At 50.9% G+C, this 11,746-nt stretch overlaps 4 protein-coding genes across 4 annotated transcripts; 2 read left to right on the plus strand and 2 right to left on the minus strand.

The window, feature by feature from the left end:
* The first annotated feature begins 49 nt into the window (after positions 1–49).
* Positions 50–2,661, plus strand: VE01_03968 (uncharacterized protein). Its single transcript, XM_018273447.2, has 3 exons — positions 50–305; positions 364–462; positions 516–2,661. Exons 1-3 carry the CDS (start codon positions 236–238, stop codon positions 1,856–1,858), a joined length of 1,512 nt encoding a protein of 503 aa, XP_018131735.1. The 5' UTR covers positions 50–235; the 3' UTR covers positions 1,859–2,661.
* A 1,980-nt stretch (positions 2,662–4,641) lies between these two features.
* VE01_03969 (uncharacterized protein) lies at positions 4,642–5,789 on the plus strand (the record flags this gene model as incomplete). The annotated part of the gene is made up of 3 exons (XM_018273448.2): positions 4,642–5,006; positions 5,056–5,220; positions 5,310–5,789. 3 exons carry the CDS (start codon positions 4,642–4,644, stop codon positions 5,575–5,577), a joined length of 798 nt encoding a protein of 265 aa, XP_018131734.1. The 3' UTR covers positions 5,578–5,789.
* Positions 5,745–7,194, minus strand: VE01_03970 (uncharacterized protein). The gene has a single exon (XM_059463581.1). The coding sequence runs from the start codon at positions 7,119–7,121 to the stop codon at positions 6,471–6,473; it is 651 nt and encodes a 216-aa protein (XP_059319804.1). The 5' UTR covers positions 7,122–7,194; the 3' UTR covers positions 5,745–6,470.
* A 1,822-nt stretch (positions 7,195–9,016) lies between these two features.
* On the minus strand, positions 9,017–11,159 carry VE01_03971 (uncharacterized protein). Its single transcript, XM_018273450.2, has 4 exons — positions 10,406–11,159; positions 10,208–10,315; positions 9,935–10,113; positions 9,017–9,887 (listed from the first exon to the last, which is right to left on the minus strand). Exons 1-4 carry the CDS (start codon positions 10,607–10,609, stop codon positions 9,230–9,232), a joined length of 1,149 nt encoding a protein of 382 aa, XP_018131629.1. The 5' UTR covers positions 10,610–11,159; the 3' UTR covers positions 9,017–9,229.
* Positions 11,160–11,746: the final 587 nt, after the last annotated feature.

The raw sequence follows: 11,746 nt of genomic DNA on the forward strand, positions 1-11,746 counted from the left end.
GAATATTTCTGATCATATACAAAACGATACCAAGCCGAAAAATTGAACACTTTTAACCGCGGTCCACGCTAATTAGTCATCCGCGCTAGTCAAAGTGGTTGTGAACGGACCGTCCTCGTTCGCCATCATTCGCCTCGCGCCAATCCTTCCATCCAACGATATCGACTCTGTCGCTCTTCAAATCTTCTAAAGCTACATCTCCTCCAGATCAGTTTCATATACACCAATAGAAGACATGGTTGGAAAGAAGAAGCGCGGTCATCCCGACCTGGAGGAAGTCCTTGGACGACCATGGTGCTATTACTGTAAGATTTCCCCATTCCAAACATTTTCGTTTCCATTCAGTCACTGACCGCGACATAGGTGAGCGCGACTTTGACGATCTTAAGATTCTGATTTCGCATCAGAAAGCTAAGCATTTCAAGTGTGAGCGATGTGGAAGAAGATTGAATACCGCGGGAGGTAAGTGACTCTAACCCTCCTACTTTGTGGAATCGCGTTTTAATAGTTGACAGGCCTGTCCGTTCACATGAACCAGGTTCACAAGGAAACCCTGGCCAGCGTCGACAATGCGCTCGGCAATCGTGCGTCTCTTGATGTCGAAATCTTCGGAATGGAGGGCATCCCAGAAGAAGTTGTCCAAGCACACAACCAAAGGATCATCACCCAGTTTTATCAAGCCGAGGCGGATCGACGCACCGCGACTGGAAACCATGGTCCGGGCGGGGGAGCTGGAGGACCATCGAAGAAACCAAAGTTTGAGTCGCCTGGCGATCTCAAGAAGCGACTGGCCGAACATAAAGCACGATTGGCTGAACAGAATACTCCAGGTGGAAGCAGCGGCGACAATACCCCTGGCGCGGGAGTTCCGAATAGCCAGAGTCCAGCACCAGCAGTTCAGAGCAATTCTCCATACGCTACCCCGCAGGCGCCATATGCCGCTCCTCCAGGCGCATCGTACGGATCTTTCCCACAAGAACAATATGCACAGCCGGGCCAAGCCTACCCACAGCCGTACGGACAACCTGCATATCCTCCACCCGTCTCCCAATATCCTCCGCAGCAGCCACAATATGCAGCAGCTCCCGCGTATGCACCACCCCAGAGTTATTCTCCAGGACCATTCGGACAACCACCACAGGCTAGCTTTGGAGCCCCACCACCTTCCTTCGGGGCTGGCGCACCCCCAGGATTTAATCCCTACCAACCACCACCCCATGGAAGTCCCCAGATCAGTTCATTGCCTGCTCGACCGGGGAGTTTACCTCAGGCGCCCGGTTTGCCTCAGAGGCCGTCCTTTGGCACGTCGCCAACTCCACCGTACCCAATGCAACACCAAGCACCCCCTCCGCCGCAAGGTAGCTGGGGGCCAAACGGGTGGAATGGGGCAGATCACCAAAATCCAGCTATGTCTTCAGCATACCCTCCTCCTCACCAAGGCTATAATGATAGTTATGCCGCTAACGGAGCTGTTGGCAATAATGGAGCTCCAGGAGCTGCTAGAGAACCAGATGACATTGACGAGTTAATCAGAATGGCAGAGGCTGGCATCAAACCGCCGAAGAAGGGAGAGTCGCCTTCTACTTCCGTTTCAGCTCCAGCACCCAATGCTGCCCAGCCTCAACCAGCCGACCGGGCAGCGGCTCCTCCAGCAGCAGCAACACCAGAAGCCGGCGAAAAGAAAACGAAGAAGGATAAGGACAAGGGCTCGAAAATGGTCTATTCAGATAACGAGGTTAGTCCCGAGGAGAAGATGGCAAAGCTGTCCAGGTACGCATTCGCTCCAGAACCGAAGAATGACACAGCACTTGTCGACGACACCGAGATGCCTGCGGTTGCTGGCACTGTCGATGAATAGACATGTCATCCCAGCATTCTCGGCATTACAATATAATTCACGACTGTCGGCCATGGATACACGCTTCGACTCGTGCTGTTACAATACCAAAATCATCGCAATACCCACACCACACCGATACGAACACAAAGGTGAAGCCCACAAATCTGCAGCTGAGTACTAATTTGGTTCGTCACCCCACCTGTCGGTTTCCTGGATTTTGGGGTGGGACTGTACACGGTGACCTTTTTTGTTCTGGCGCTACTCTAGACACTGAAAATTCGCTTTTTATTCGCGTGGCGTATTCGCGTCGGCGGTTCCGTGGGCGGCGGCGGCAGAGAGAGGTGGGTGTCTCACATGGCGGCATCTGGTGAGTGAGCCTTTTTTGTCACCCGTGTAGGCGTCATCTGGGAGGGAGTTATTGGGAGGAATTACGCGGAGTTGGTGGGCTGGGAGCTCGCCCTTGGGGTGTATTACTGGCAGATTTGTAAGTACTAAAAGGTTGGCGATCTCAATAATATCATGCAATCCGTGTTGTCCTTGCTCCCGTGCTGCGTCGTATGAGTCGTGTAGGAATCCAGTGCTTCACACCGAGGCCAGCCAGAAACAATATTTGCCGGTTAGACCGGTCTAGATTTATTAGTATGTTATTTGAAAGATGTTGATCATGCCCGGAACGGATGGAGGGGTCGAGCCGTAGGATCATAGAGAGTAACATGTTGAGACTGAGCGCTTACGCCGGCGATCTCTTCCGCTGTAGCCTTCTGAGAAGCGCACTCGCAAGGTAACACAGAGATGTGCCGTCCTAATTAATTGTCGATCCCCCAATTGTTTCGTCGACATGATTTGTGATATGCAGTAAACTACAGTCTCAAGGCAATACCTGTGCCAACATCGGTTCAGTGTCACATCCATTGTGCTCTACAAGGGAGAAGGCCAAGGCTAAAAAGCATGCACTTATCACCTCGAGGTGGTTGCACCATGGAAGCAAGGGACCGACCATCGGCAAAAGTTGCAACAACCAACAAAGTAGTAAATCCTTATGTGCCGGATATAATGAGCATGTCTCAGAAAGTGACATTGGGGACAGAAGCGAAAGAATTATGTCTGCATGTTTCTAATACATCCACGCGGACGGGTCAACACATAGAGGTAGTCGCAGCCGCGGGTCGGTTGCGAGAGGTGAATGCGCTGGCTTCCCAATCCAGCGACTGTGGCCGTCGTCGTGGCTTGAACTACCGAACATCAAACGCCGCCAGCCGGAAAGGGGGTGCATTGAATCCAGCCGTGCGTTGCGCGGGAGCTGCGTGAACGAGACGGCATGGCGTTGTGCTCGGATGATTTCCCAGTTTTTTCCTCACTTCAATCGGGATGCATGTCAGCAAAAGCCTCACACAGTAAGCACCTGAACACGAATCCCAAGCAATGCAGTCCCAACATCGCTCCCAACACATACTGCACCGCACTGCATCTGGAACCACCCACACCATGCATCTCGCAGGGTGAAAATTGCCCACCCGCATGCCCCGGGCCACGCTACCGGTCCCCCCGCCAAGCCGCGGACGCACGGCACGCACAACGGTGTCTCACAAGAAGCAGGCGTGGTGCTTCCGTCGGCGTACCGACACGCGCTGTGTCACCACCCGAAGGGGCCGGATTCGTCGTGTTTGTGTGAGGTTTCGGGTAGGACGGGGGGAGGGGTGGTGCCGAATGGTTTAAGGGGGTGCCGATATTGGCCGGCTGAGCAGGATGAGGACGAGGAATGAGAGACGACTTTTATAGCAGGGTTGGGTACGGCACAATTATTGGCCCTATACTGGTAAAATCGCAAGTATTCAGCTCTTCGGGTCAAGTATGTGCAGCGCCTAGGGCGTGGAATATGTGGGTATATGGTGCGTGTTGATGGAATTTTGATGCAGGTGTGCTGTCGTGACATACAGGTCCGATGCAGCATTGGGTCAGCGTTCGACAGGTTCTCTGGCACACACCTCCTCGAAGCCCCAGAAATCATTCCCAACACCGTGGTTCCATTTCGAGTCATAATCAGCACCAGCTGAAATGTATGCACTATACCGCTCCCTGAACAAATCCCGAGCCTTATCTTGGCTGCTTCCCGCCGCGACCCTGGCTGTCTCTGTCAACTCCAAGATCCTACAGCCTTTTTCCACGTCGGTTCCAGGGGACCCATACCCCCATGTAACCGAGCACACCCACCAAGCACACCCTTCGCATGGAACCCGCGCTACAGCCCGCTTGCTGCGGACGAGTTTCCCAAATACAACATTCCTGCACCGTTGCCGGGAGAGCTCCCCGCCGTCGCACAGCATCTCGCATGCACTTCGCGCAAACCGCGGTGCAAGGCGGTCATATTGCAGCCCAAGAGGAGACATTATTTGCGCGCGGGTTGCCTCAATCAGGCTTCTGGCCACCATGCACGGAATCGCGCGTCGATCCCCATCGAGGACCAGACTGGCGGATCCAGTGTGTCCCAGCCTTCCGGTCTGTGGGTGGGGAGAGCGCTAGGTATAAGACTCGGGACCATCCCACGTTGATGGTAGCAATGAAAGAGGTAGCTGCTATCCCAATTCGTATTGCCATTTAGAACTACCCAAACAATTATTCATCATTAGAAAGATTCCCAAGCAAGGCTAGTCGTCTTATTCTGGATACCTGACGCACGGCGTGTTCCCGTCCACACCTCTTCCCGCATACCACGTATATATCATATCTCTGCCAACCCCTTGCGTCAACAGCGCCCCCTTCTCAGTTCTTCAGTGATAAGAAACCCACCGCCCTAGCCAGAGATGGACGACGATGAGAGCGTGTCCACGCCGTCCACAACACCCGCAACATCGCCATCCACAACATCTCCGTCTCTATCCACGCCTCGGTCACCACCAATGTCCGGGACGAAAGTGAGGCTGTTTGACGGCAACAACTACAACAGTAGCCGAGAGAGAAAGAGGCCATCTGTTTTTCAAGGTGATGGACTCGCTGCCTTCATAGATATCTACTGCAGCCCGGATGCGTCCAGGAGCCCAGGAACACCCGAGTACCTGGCACCCCAGTCGCCGATGGAGAGATACTATCAGGAGGAGGAAGTGCCTTGGCAACTGAGTGGGACGATGGATGGCACTGTCGCTGGGGAGCCTAGAGAGGAGAGAGAAGAGTAAGTTTAACCTCTTGGACGTTTCAACCTGTACTAAACAAGTCAGCAGCGAACGCGAAAGGCGGTTAAGCAACGTCGTCGAAGATGCGCTAAAGGTCTTCAGCGGCACAAATGAAGCTTCAGCACAACCTCCAAATTCGAAATCACCGGCTACAATCGAGGTGGTAGTAAACCACGGCAAGAATACCATTCCCACAAGCGAGATGCAGGAGAGGTGGGTGCAACCCCCGTCCACTGCGTTGCCGACCCGTCGTCTCGTATCCCAGTGGGAGAGGAACGTATTGATTGACCGCCAAACAATAGCCTCCTCCACGACCTGATGGTGCCGAGTCAGGTTGAGCGTAAGAAGAAAATGTTCACGAAGGGAGCCGTGTATTCGCATATTCGGCAACGAAAATCTGCGAGGAAAGAAGACGGTGCGATAGTTGTTGAGGACGCGCGTGGGGTGGAGAGGGGCAAGAAGAGGAGGGGGAAGGGGAACTCGGTGGCGTCGGATCGGAGTGGATATGATAGCTCTCAACGCTTGAGGAGTTTCTCTGTGAGTGATGAGGAAGAGAAGAGAGTAAGATGATGAAGCTCCGGGATAGACATGTGTGAGTGCTTATAGAAAGAAGGGGGTTCGGCTTTATTTCTGGGAACGCAGGTTATACAGGCGGCACTTTGGGTTATTGATGTTTTAAAAAGATATCTTAAAATATTTAAACATTTTAATAAAAAGAATTGGTTATTAGCGATAGAGGTTAGCACGCATTGCTTTTATAACCAAAATTAAACGAATACAACTCAATAAGGAATTTAACCCCACTAGTACAAGGGCTGTGGCCATAGAAATGGAATTTGGGGGACAAAAAGGGATGATATTTGTTATCCAACAATCAAATCAACCATCCAATGACCCTCGGCCCGCCAAATTTAAAATCACAAGCAATCACGTACTGTATTCATGACGGCAATGCACAAGATATCAAAACACTTAAACATTACTCGGAACCCCCCCCCAAAAATGGGGAACTCTAGTAACATCATACGACACCCTGCAGCCCTGGAGACTGGAGAGGTCCTCCTACAGCCATTGCCCATTTGACACGGCGAGACTTGGCCTCAACGCGGCCCACCCCCAACAAATACAAATGCTAGACTTCCTGTTGGCATCGAATATCTGATGCTATATGTCATCAACGACGTCTCGAAATTTATGGCATGCTCTGCATATGTCTTGTCGCGGCCCGGGTAGCCGCAGTGTCTCAAACGCAAGGACTGGCATGGACCCCAAAGTTTCTAACGCCACATACACGGCCCTGTCTCAGTCCATTGGACAATATATAGACGGTCTTTCCGATGCATTTGAGGTATATGCAAAACGTTTACCGTTTCATACCGCGCATTCTGTTTAGCGTTCTTGCCTCTCCCGTAGGTGCCGTAATAAGTGATCGAAGCAATACCTTCAACTCGGATTATACAACCCTATCTCTTCTTATCCACCGGCTCATTCAAGCGTATGTGATCTCTGGCCACCATAAGCGCTTTCCCCAGTCTGTTCTCTCCCCAGTGTTTCTGGTGCGCCATAGCATGCTTCGCCGAGTATCCGATTCCCCAAACGGGATCTTGCGACGACGCCTCAACGAGCAAGCGATCGCCAGTGGCGAGCAACTTGCCCCTCAGCTTCCGGTTTCGGGAGAACTTTGCGATGCTCCCAGCAACAACCACGTCGCTTTTTACCTCATCCCATCGCGCGTCGTAAAACCCGTTTACCTGCCTGCCGAGATGCTTCTGCTCTTTGGGGCTGTCGGTCGCGAGGACGCGCCTTTGGGTATCCGTGTCGTGGAAGCGACCGGCTTTGCAGTACATCATAAATTGCTCGGCGCAGGAGAAGGTTATGTGTTCGTCTGTGCTGGGGTTGTCGTCGGCGCCGTCAGAGTCATCGATGAGCGAGGCAATTTGAGAGGTGCTAACTGTGAAAATGGAAGGAAACCACTGACAAAATTCTCCATTCACAGCATTTGGCAGATGAAAAAAGATGGGCCATTCATCCCTGGTGGAATCTTCTTGCTGGGGCTTTGTTAAGGAACTTGATGGGGTACCTTGATCTCTGGGGTTCGTTGGTTGGCGATCCATTGGAATAGTCGCAGCGTTGAAACTGGACTGTGATTTAAAGAATCAGCTTGGAGTGGGTGGATTATAACTGAAGTTAAGTAGGTATAAACTCCACTTTAGCCAAGAGACTACAATATATACTGCTAGTCGAGTAGAGTCACTGCCCGAGAGAGTCATCGGCGTAGAACGCCCCACATAGTAAAGTTTAGCTCCTGGACCGCCCCTTCCCGCAAATTTAAAGTTTGGCAGATGTCAAGGTGATACTTTAGCATTTTTAGTGTTGCTAGTTAGTGGAAAATCATTTCTCCCAATGAACAAACCCTAGGGAACGCGGAGAAAGGACGTGTACCAAGATCAGAGATTGCAGAAATTAAAACTGTATATTTATGAAAATTGCAACAATGGCCTCATTCGCCCAAACTATCCGCTTCGTCCACCTCCGCTTTACCCTTCTCCGATTCTTCCTTCTCCTCTTCGTCATTCTCCGCTTCATCTTTCTCAGCTTCCTCCTTCTCAGCTTCATCCTTCTCAGCCTCGTCAATCTCCATTTCCTCGATCTCAAGGCGATGATCGACCCAGTCGATATATGACAACGCCTCCCGTAGTGATACCCGCTTGTTAGGTTCGTATTGCAATAACTCAATCATAGGCCGAAGAAGGCACTTCAACCGTTTCAAGGGATGGCCCAAGTAGTTCCATGTCTAGGCAGTTGTGGATGCCGTTTGGGCCCTCATGGCGAAACCAATCAAAGAGCTGAATAAAGCCCCTTGGCTTATCCTGTGAGCCTTTGATTTAGTACTTCTCCAGATCTCTCATAGCTTGAATTTCGGGATCTTTGTCCAGATCATCTGTAGAGTCATGATCTTTTTTTATCTTGATAGCCGCCCATTGCCTATTGTGGCATTAGCAGAGGCTAGATACGCTCGGAATATAAAAGCGCCCAATTCAACGCACTCTTCCTGAATATCTTGGGTTAACCAGACAGTTGAGTGTCCGCCATAGCCAAGCTTGTTCTGAATACAGTATCGTCCATTGTGGAATGTGTCTCCCAGCGTGACCGTGTGCAAACCCCCAGCTACATATTCCTGTAGGGGCTCATGCGGCTGTATAATGCTCTAGTCATCATCATACAAATGCCAGTCAATCCGCAACGGTGAAGGATTGTTCTGTGAAGCCATATCCATGTAATATGTTATACGCTGCTCGCAGTTGTCAGTCCTGACCGCCAATCTACGAGGGTAAACGCTGACATCGCGCAGATCTCAGCAAGTATCCGATCTGTGAATGGTTGCCTAATTATGACTCCAATTATAGGCGATTGGCTAGATCATGTAAATTATGCAATTCGAGTGCTATTTTGGGTGATTATACGCAATTTACTCCACAGTACACGGCTTGGTCTCTATAACCATTCGATATGAAATAGGCTCTGGATCAGCAAAGAAGCTGTGGCTGATATCGGGTTGCATGTTAGTCCAACTAAATTGGGAGGGCAACGTTGAATATATCGCATCTTAAATAGATGCATTACCCATCTGGAATATAATTTACAAAGAATAGATTAATATCTACGCAGCTCTAACCCGTGAGCAAGGCAAGGGAGATGTAGTATTGCATACCAGTCTGGTGGCCATTGAAATTAGAAGCTGACACAGAGACTACAACCCTGCATTCATCACCTCATGAGAAGTAGACATTGTTAACCTGGAGCCAACGAGCATCGAAGTACTCGAAGCTAAGCCAAATTTGCACCAGTTCCCTGTTGACCACGTGTGAAAATATGCGGGCCTGTTCTCGCCATTGAAATGCCTCGGTATGTATAATGTAGCCTAGAGTGAGTGGCTGAAGTACTCCGCATCGGGACTTCCCCTTTGAGCCTCGGCGTTTGTTGCAGCTGAAGTGGAAGAGAGAACAGGATTATATTTTATGATTATATTTTACTGCCGCATGGCGTAGAGACATCGCTCTAATCTACATAATAAACAAAAAGGCCTCTGGCGTCTATCCCAGGGCCTGGATACCCATTCATTCCCAAGCTCCAGTGCTGAACCCAACATCAAATAATTTACTCGGGATTGCCAAGGTCCGCACAGCGTGATTTTCAATCCCCAACTCCAGCCCTGAGTCTCTTATGCTTTACTGTTCTGCGCGCGGCTCTTCCGTACCTCCTTTTGGTATTCCTCCTCAAACTGCATCACCTCCATCTGTATCGTAACGCCTTTCGTCCCCTCCATGCTATCCTCCTCGCTCTCACTCCTCCTACTCCGTGCCGACACCATCGCCTGAGTCCCCAAGCGCCTATCTGTCAGTCCCATCACATCGTCCTCGATATTATTATAGCTTCTCCCCGCCCCACTCGGATACGTGCCACTCGGCCCCCCCGTCTTGCTCCCGCCCTTACTCGATGAACGGTTCCACGCCACGAAGAAGGCGCGACAAGATGGCACGCACGCGCAGATGATTGATACATGTACCTCGATCGACGCCCACAGCCAGCCGGCGTAGCCGTACCACGACACGTCGTACGATTTCCGCATGATGATGACTACATACACCAGCCGGACTGTGGAGGCGGCGATGACAAGCAGTCCAGCGGAAAACAGGGATATGAGGTGGACTTTCTGGGTTGTGCGGATTCGGAGGGCGAAGAGAGAGCGGAGCGGGATGAGGAAGATGACGATTTCTATGAGGATGTTGAAAGCGGCGCTGGTGATCATATGTATGCTCTCGTCGATGCAGGTGCCGGCGGATTTAGGGATTAGGATTTCCCAGTAATGCTGGAGGGGTCTGGTAGAGTTAGTATGGGCAGTGGTTGGATAGATTGGGCGATATACCGGCACTGGAGACAGAGAATTAAGAAGGCGGCTATGTAGTAGACGACAACGACTCCGAGGGTGATTTTGGTGACTATTTTATCGATCTTGGCGACAAGAATTCGTAGATAAAAGACGAGGATGGACGCTTTGGCAAGAGACGCGGTTGTCATGTATAGGACCATGCTCGCCCAACTAATCTGTAATGGTAGCCAATGTCAGTGGATGTCAGAGTAAAACTTGAACATATTATAAGAGGATCGCAGGTGAACGGTAAATCGAGTAATTGCTTACCATCCGGCTGGTAACCATATCTTTTGGTGGAAGATCCCAGACATGTATATCCCAACCATATCGTTTGATAGCGAGCATAACACTGGCAGTCAGGCCCATCGCGAACACCTGTTAACGTCCAATTCCGTCAGCTTCGTCTTTCACAAAGGTCTGCGCGAGTAGTCCTCGCGCTGGCACTATTTGGAGCGATAAACGGACCCAAGAAATGATGATCATGGCATCATCCAAACCAATGCCGGCCCTCGTAATAACAATCCTCGCATATAGACGTATGATAACTATTGCCGTGACGAGGACGACGAGTATGGCTTGCACGATGACGCCCTCGTTCCCCCTACGTTGCGGGTCGACATAATTCGGCTTCGGCCACGATGCCAGGACTTCTGGCGGGGGAGATCTCATGATGGCGGGTCGTCAGGCACCATGTGGTCTGTTATCGACGGTGGGAATCCGATACCGACGTTGGAGACCATATGAGGATCAGACGAAGAAATAGACCTGAGACTGTCTGGGGTTTGCCTTCATTTAAGTGCGACAGGGCTGACGTGCTAATGGGCTTTGTGGAGCTGGATTCCCCATTATTTGAGAGCTGGAACCTCAGTGAGTTCACAGGCCAAGAGATTTCATGGATGGAGTGGAGGCGCGATCGACGGCCCCCCTACAAAGAGCTCTCCAATGAAGGCGTTTGCGGGCACCAATGAAGATCTCAGGGGGGTCAATAGATGTGATAGAAATAGTGGAAAATAATCCACAATAATGCACAATAGCGAAAAATAGCTACACTAGTAGGGGGTGGGGACGGGTCAAGTAGGGGACAGTAGATGAGACGGAACATGATATCAATGCACGGGCACAAAAGACGCGCCAGTGTGAGGGTTTCTGGGTCTCTTGGAACACTTTGGCCGAGGCCCCTGATTTTCTGATAGCGGGCAAGAGATGAGATACAGGCGTGGCGCAGGCATGATGCAGCCCAGTTTCGAGTTCTGGAGCAGTACTGGTGGACTTGGCGATATTGGGGGATTTCCAAAAAGGTACCCACGAAATGTATTCGTTGGAAGCGGGGTTTGTGGGGTTCTATCCCGAGGCTGGGGCGGCCCATCACTTAGTAAAAGTAGACCACGGAAGGAAAGAAGGCACGCCCACAGGTAGCCCGAAGATAATATCGACAGTGGCCAACAGCCCGGGAACTCTTTGGAATGAACAACACGGGGGAAATCCGTTTCCCGTCCAAATAAAAAGGCGTTCGACACCGTTGAATTGAGATGTGATATTGCCTGTTTATGTGGCAGCGATGTCCGTTTCTGTAGGGGTTTGATAAGAAATGTGACGAGAATAACTAGGGCAATAGTCTGGCGCAGATCATAGCGGGGTGTATTATATGACCCCTACGGAGAAACCACGGAGTATTTACAAGCCACTCAATTCTCCAACCAACAACACCTCAGACACCCTCGTGGCGCGTACTCATCAAATCCTCAGCACCCATACACCAATTAATGCATCTTCGCTATGATCTACACCAAGCACTGGGGCAGGCCA

This window comes from Pseudogymnoascus verrucosus (genome assembly GCF_001662655.1).
Source record: "Pseudogymnoascus verrucosus strain UAMH 10579 unplaced genomic scaffold scaffold_14, whole genome shotgun sequence".
NCBI lineage: Eukaryota > Fungi > Ascomycota > Leotiomycetes > Thelebolales > Thelebolaceae > Pseudogymnoascus > Pseudogymnoascus verrucosus.

Bases quoted from the DNA above. Each gene is read 5' to 3' on its own strand.
- VE01_03968 (XM_018273447.2), top strand. From the start codon at position 236: ATGGTTGGAAAGAAGAAGCGCGGTCATCCCGACCTGGAGGAAGTCCTT. The intron at 306-363 runs GTAAGATTTCCC...ACCGCGACATAG, and splicing joins ACGACCATGGTGCTATTACT to GTGAGCGCGACTTTGACGAT. The intron at 463-515 runs GTAAGTGACTCT...AATAGTTGACAG, and splicing joins AAGATTGAATACCGCGGGAG to GCCTGTCCGTTCACATGAAC.
- VE01_03970 (XM_059463581.1), bottom strand. From the start codon at position 7,121: ATGGATCGCCAACCAACGAACCCCAGAGATCAAGGTACCCCATCAAGT.
- VE01_03971 (XM_018273450.2), bottom strand. From the start codon at position 10,609: ATGAGATCTCCCCCGCCAGAAGTCCTGGCATCGTGGCCGAAGCCGAAT. The intron at 10,316-10,405 runs GTCCGTTTATCG...GGACGTTAACAG, and splicing joins CCATGATCATCATTTCTTGG to GTGTTCGCGATGGGCCTGAC. The intron at 9,888-9,934 runs GTATATCGCCCA...TAACTCTACCAG, and splicing joins ATTCTCTGTCTCCAGTGCCG to ACCCCTCCAGCATTACTGGG.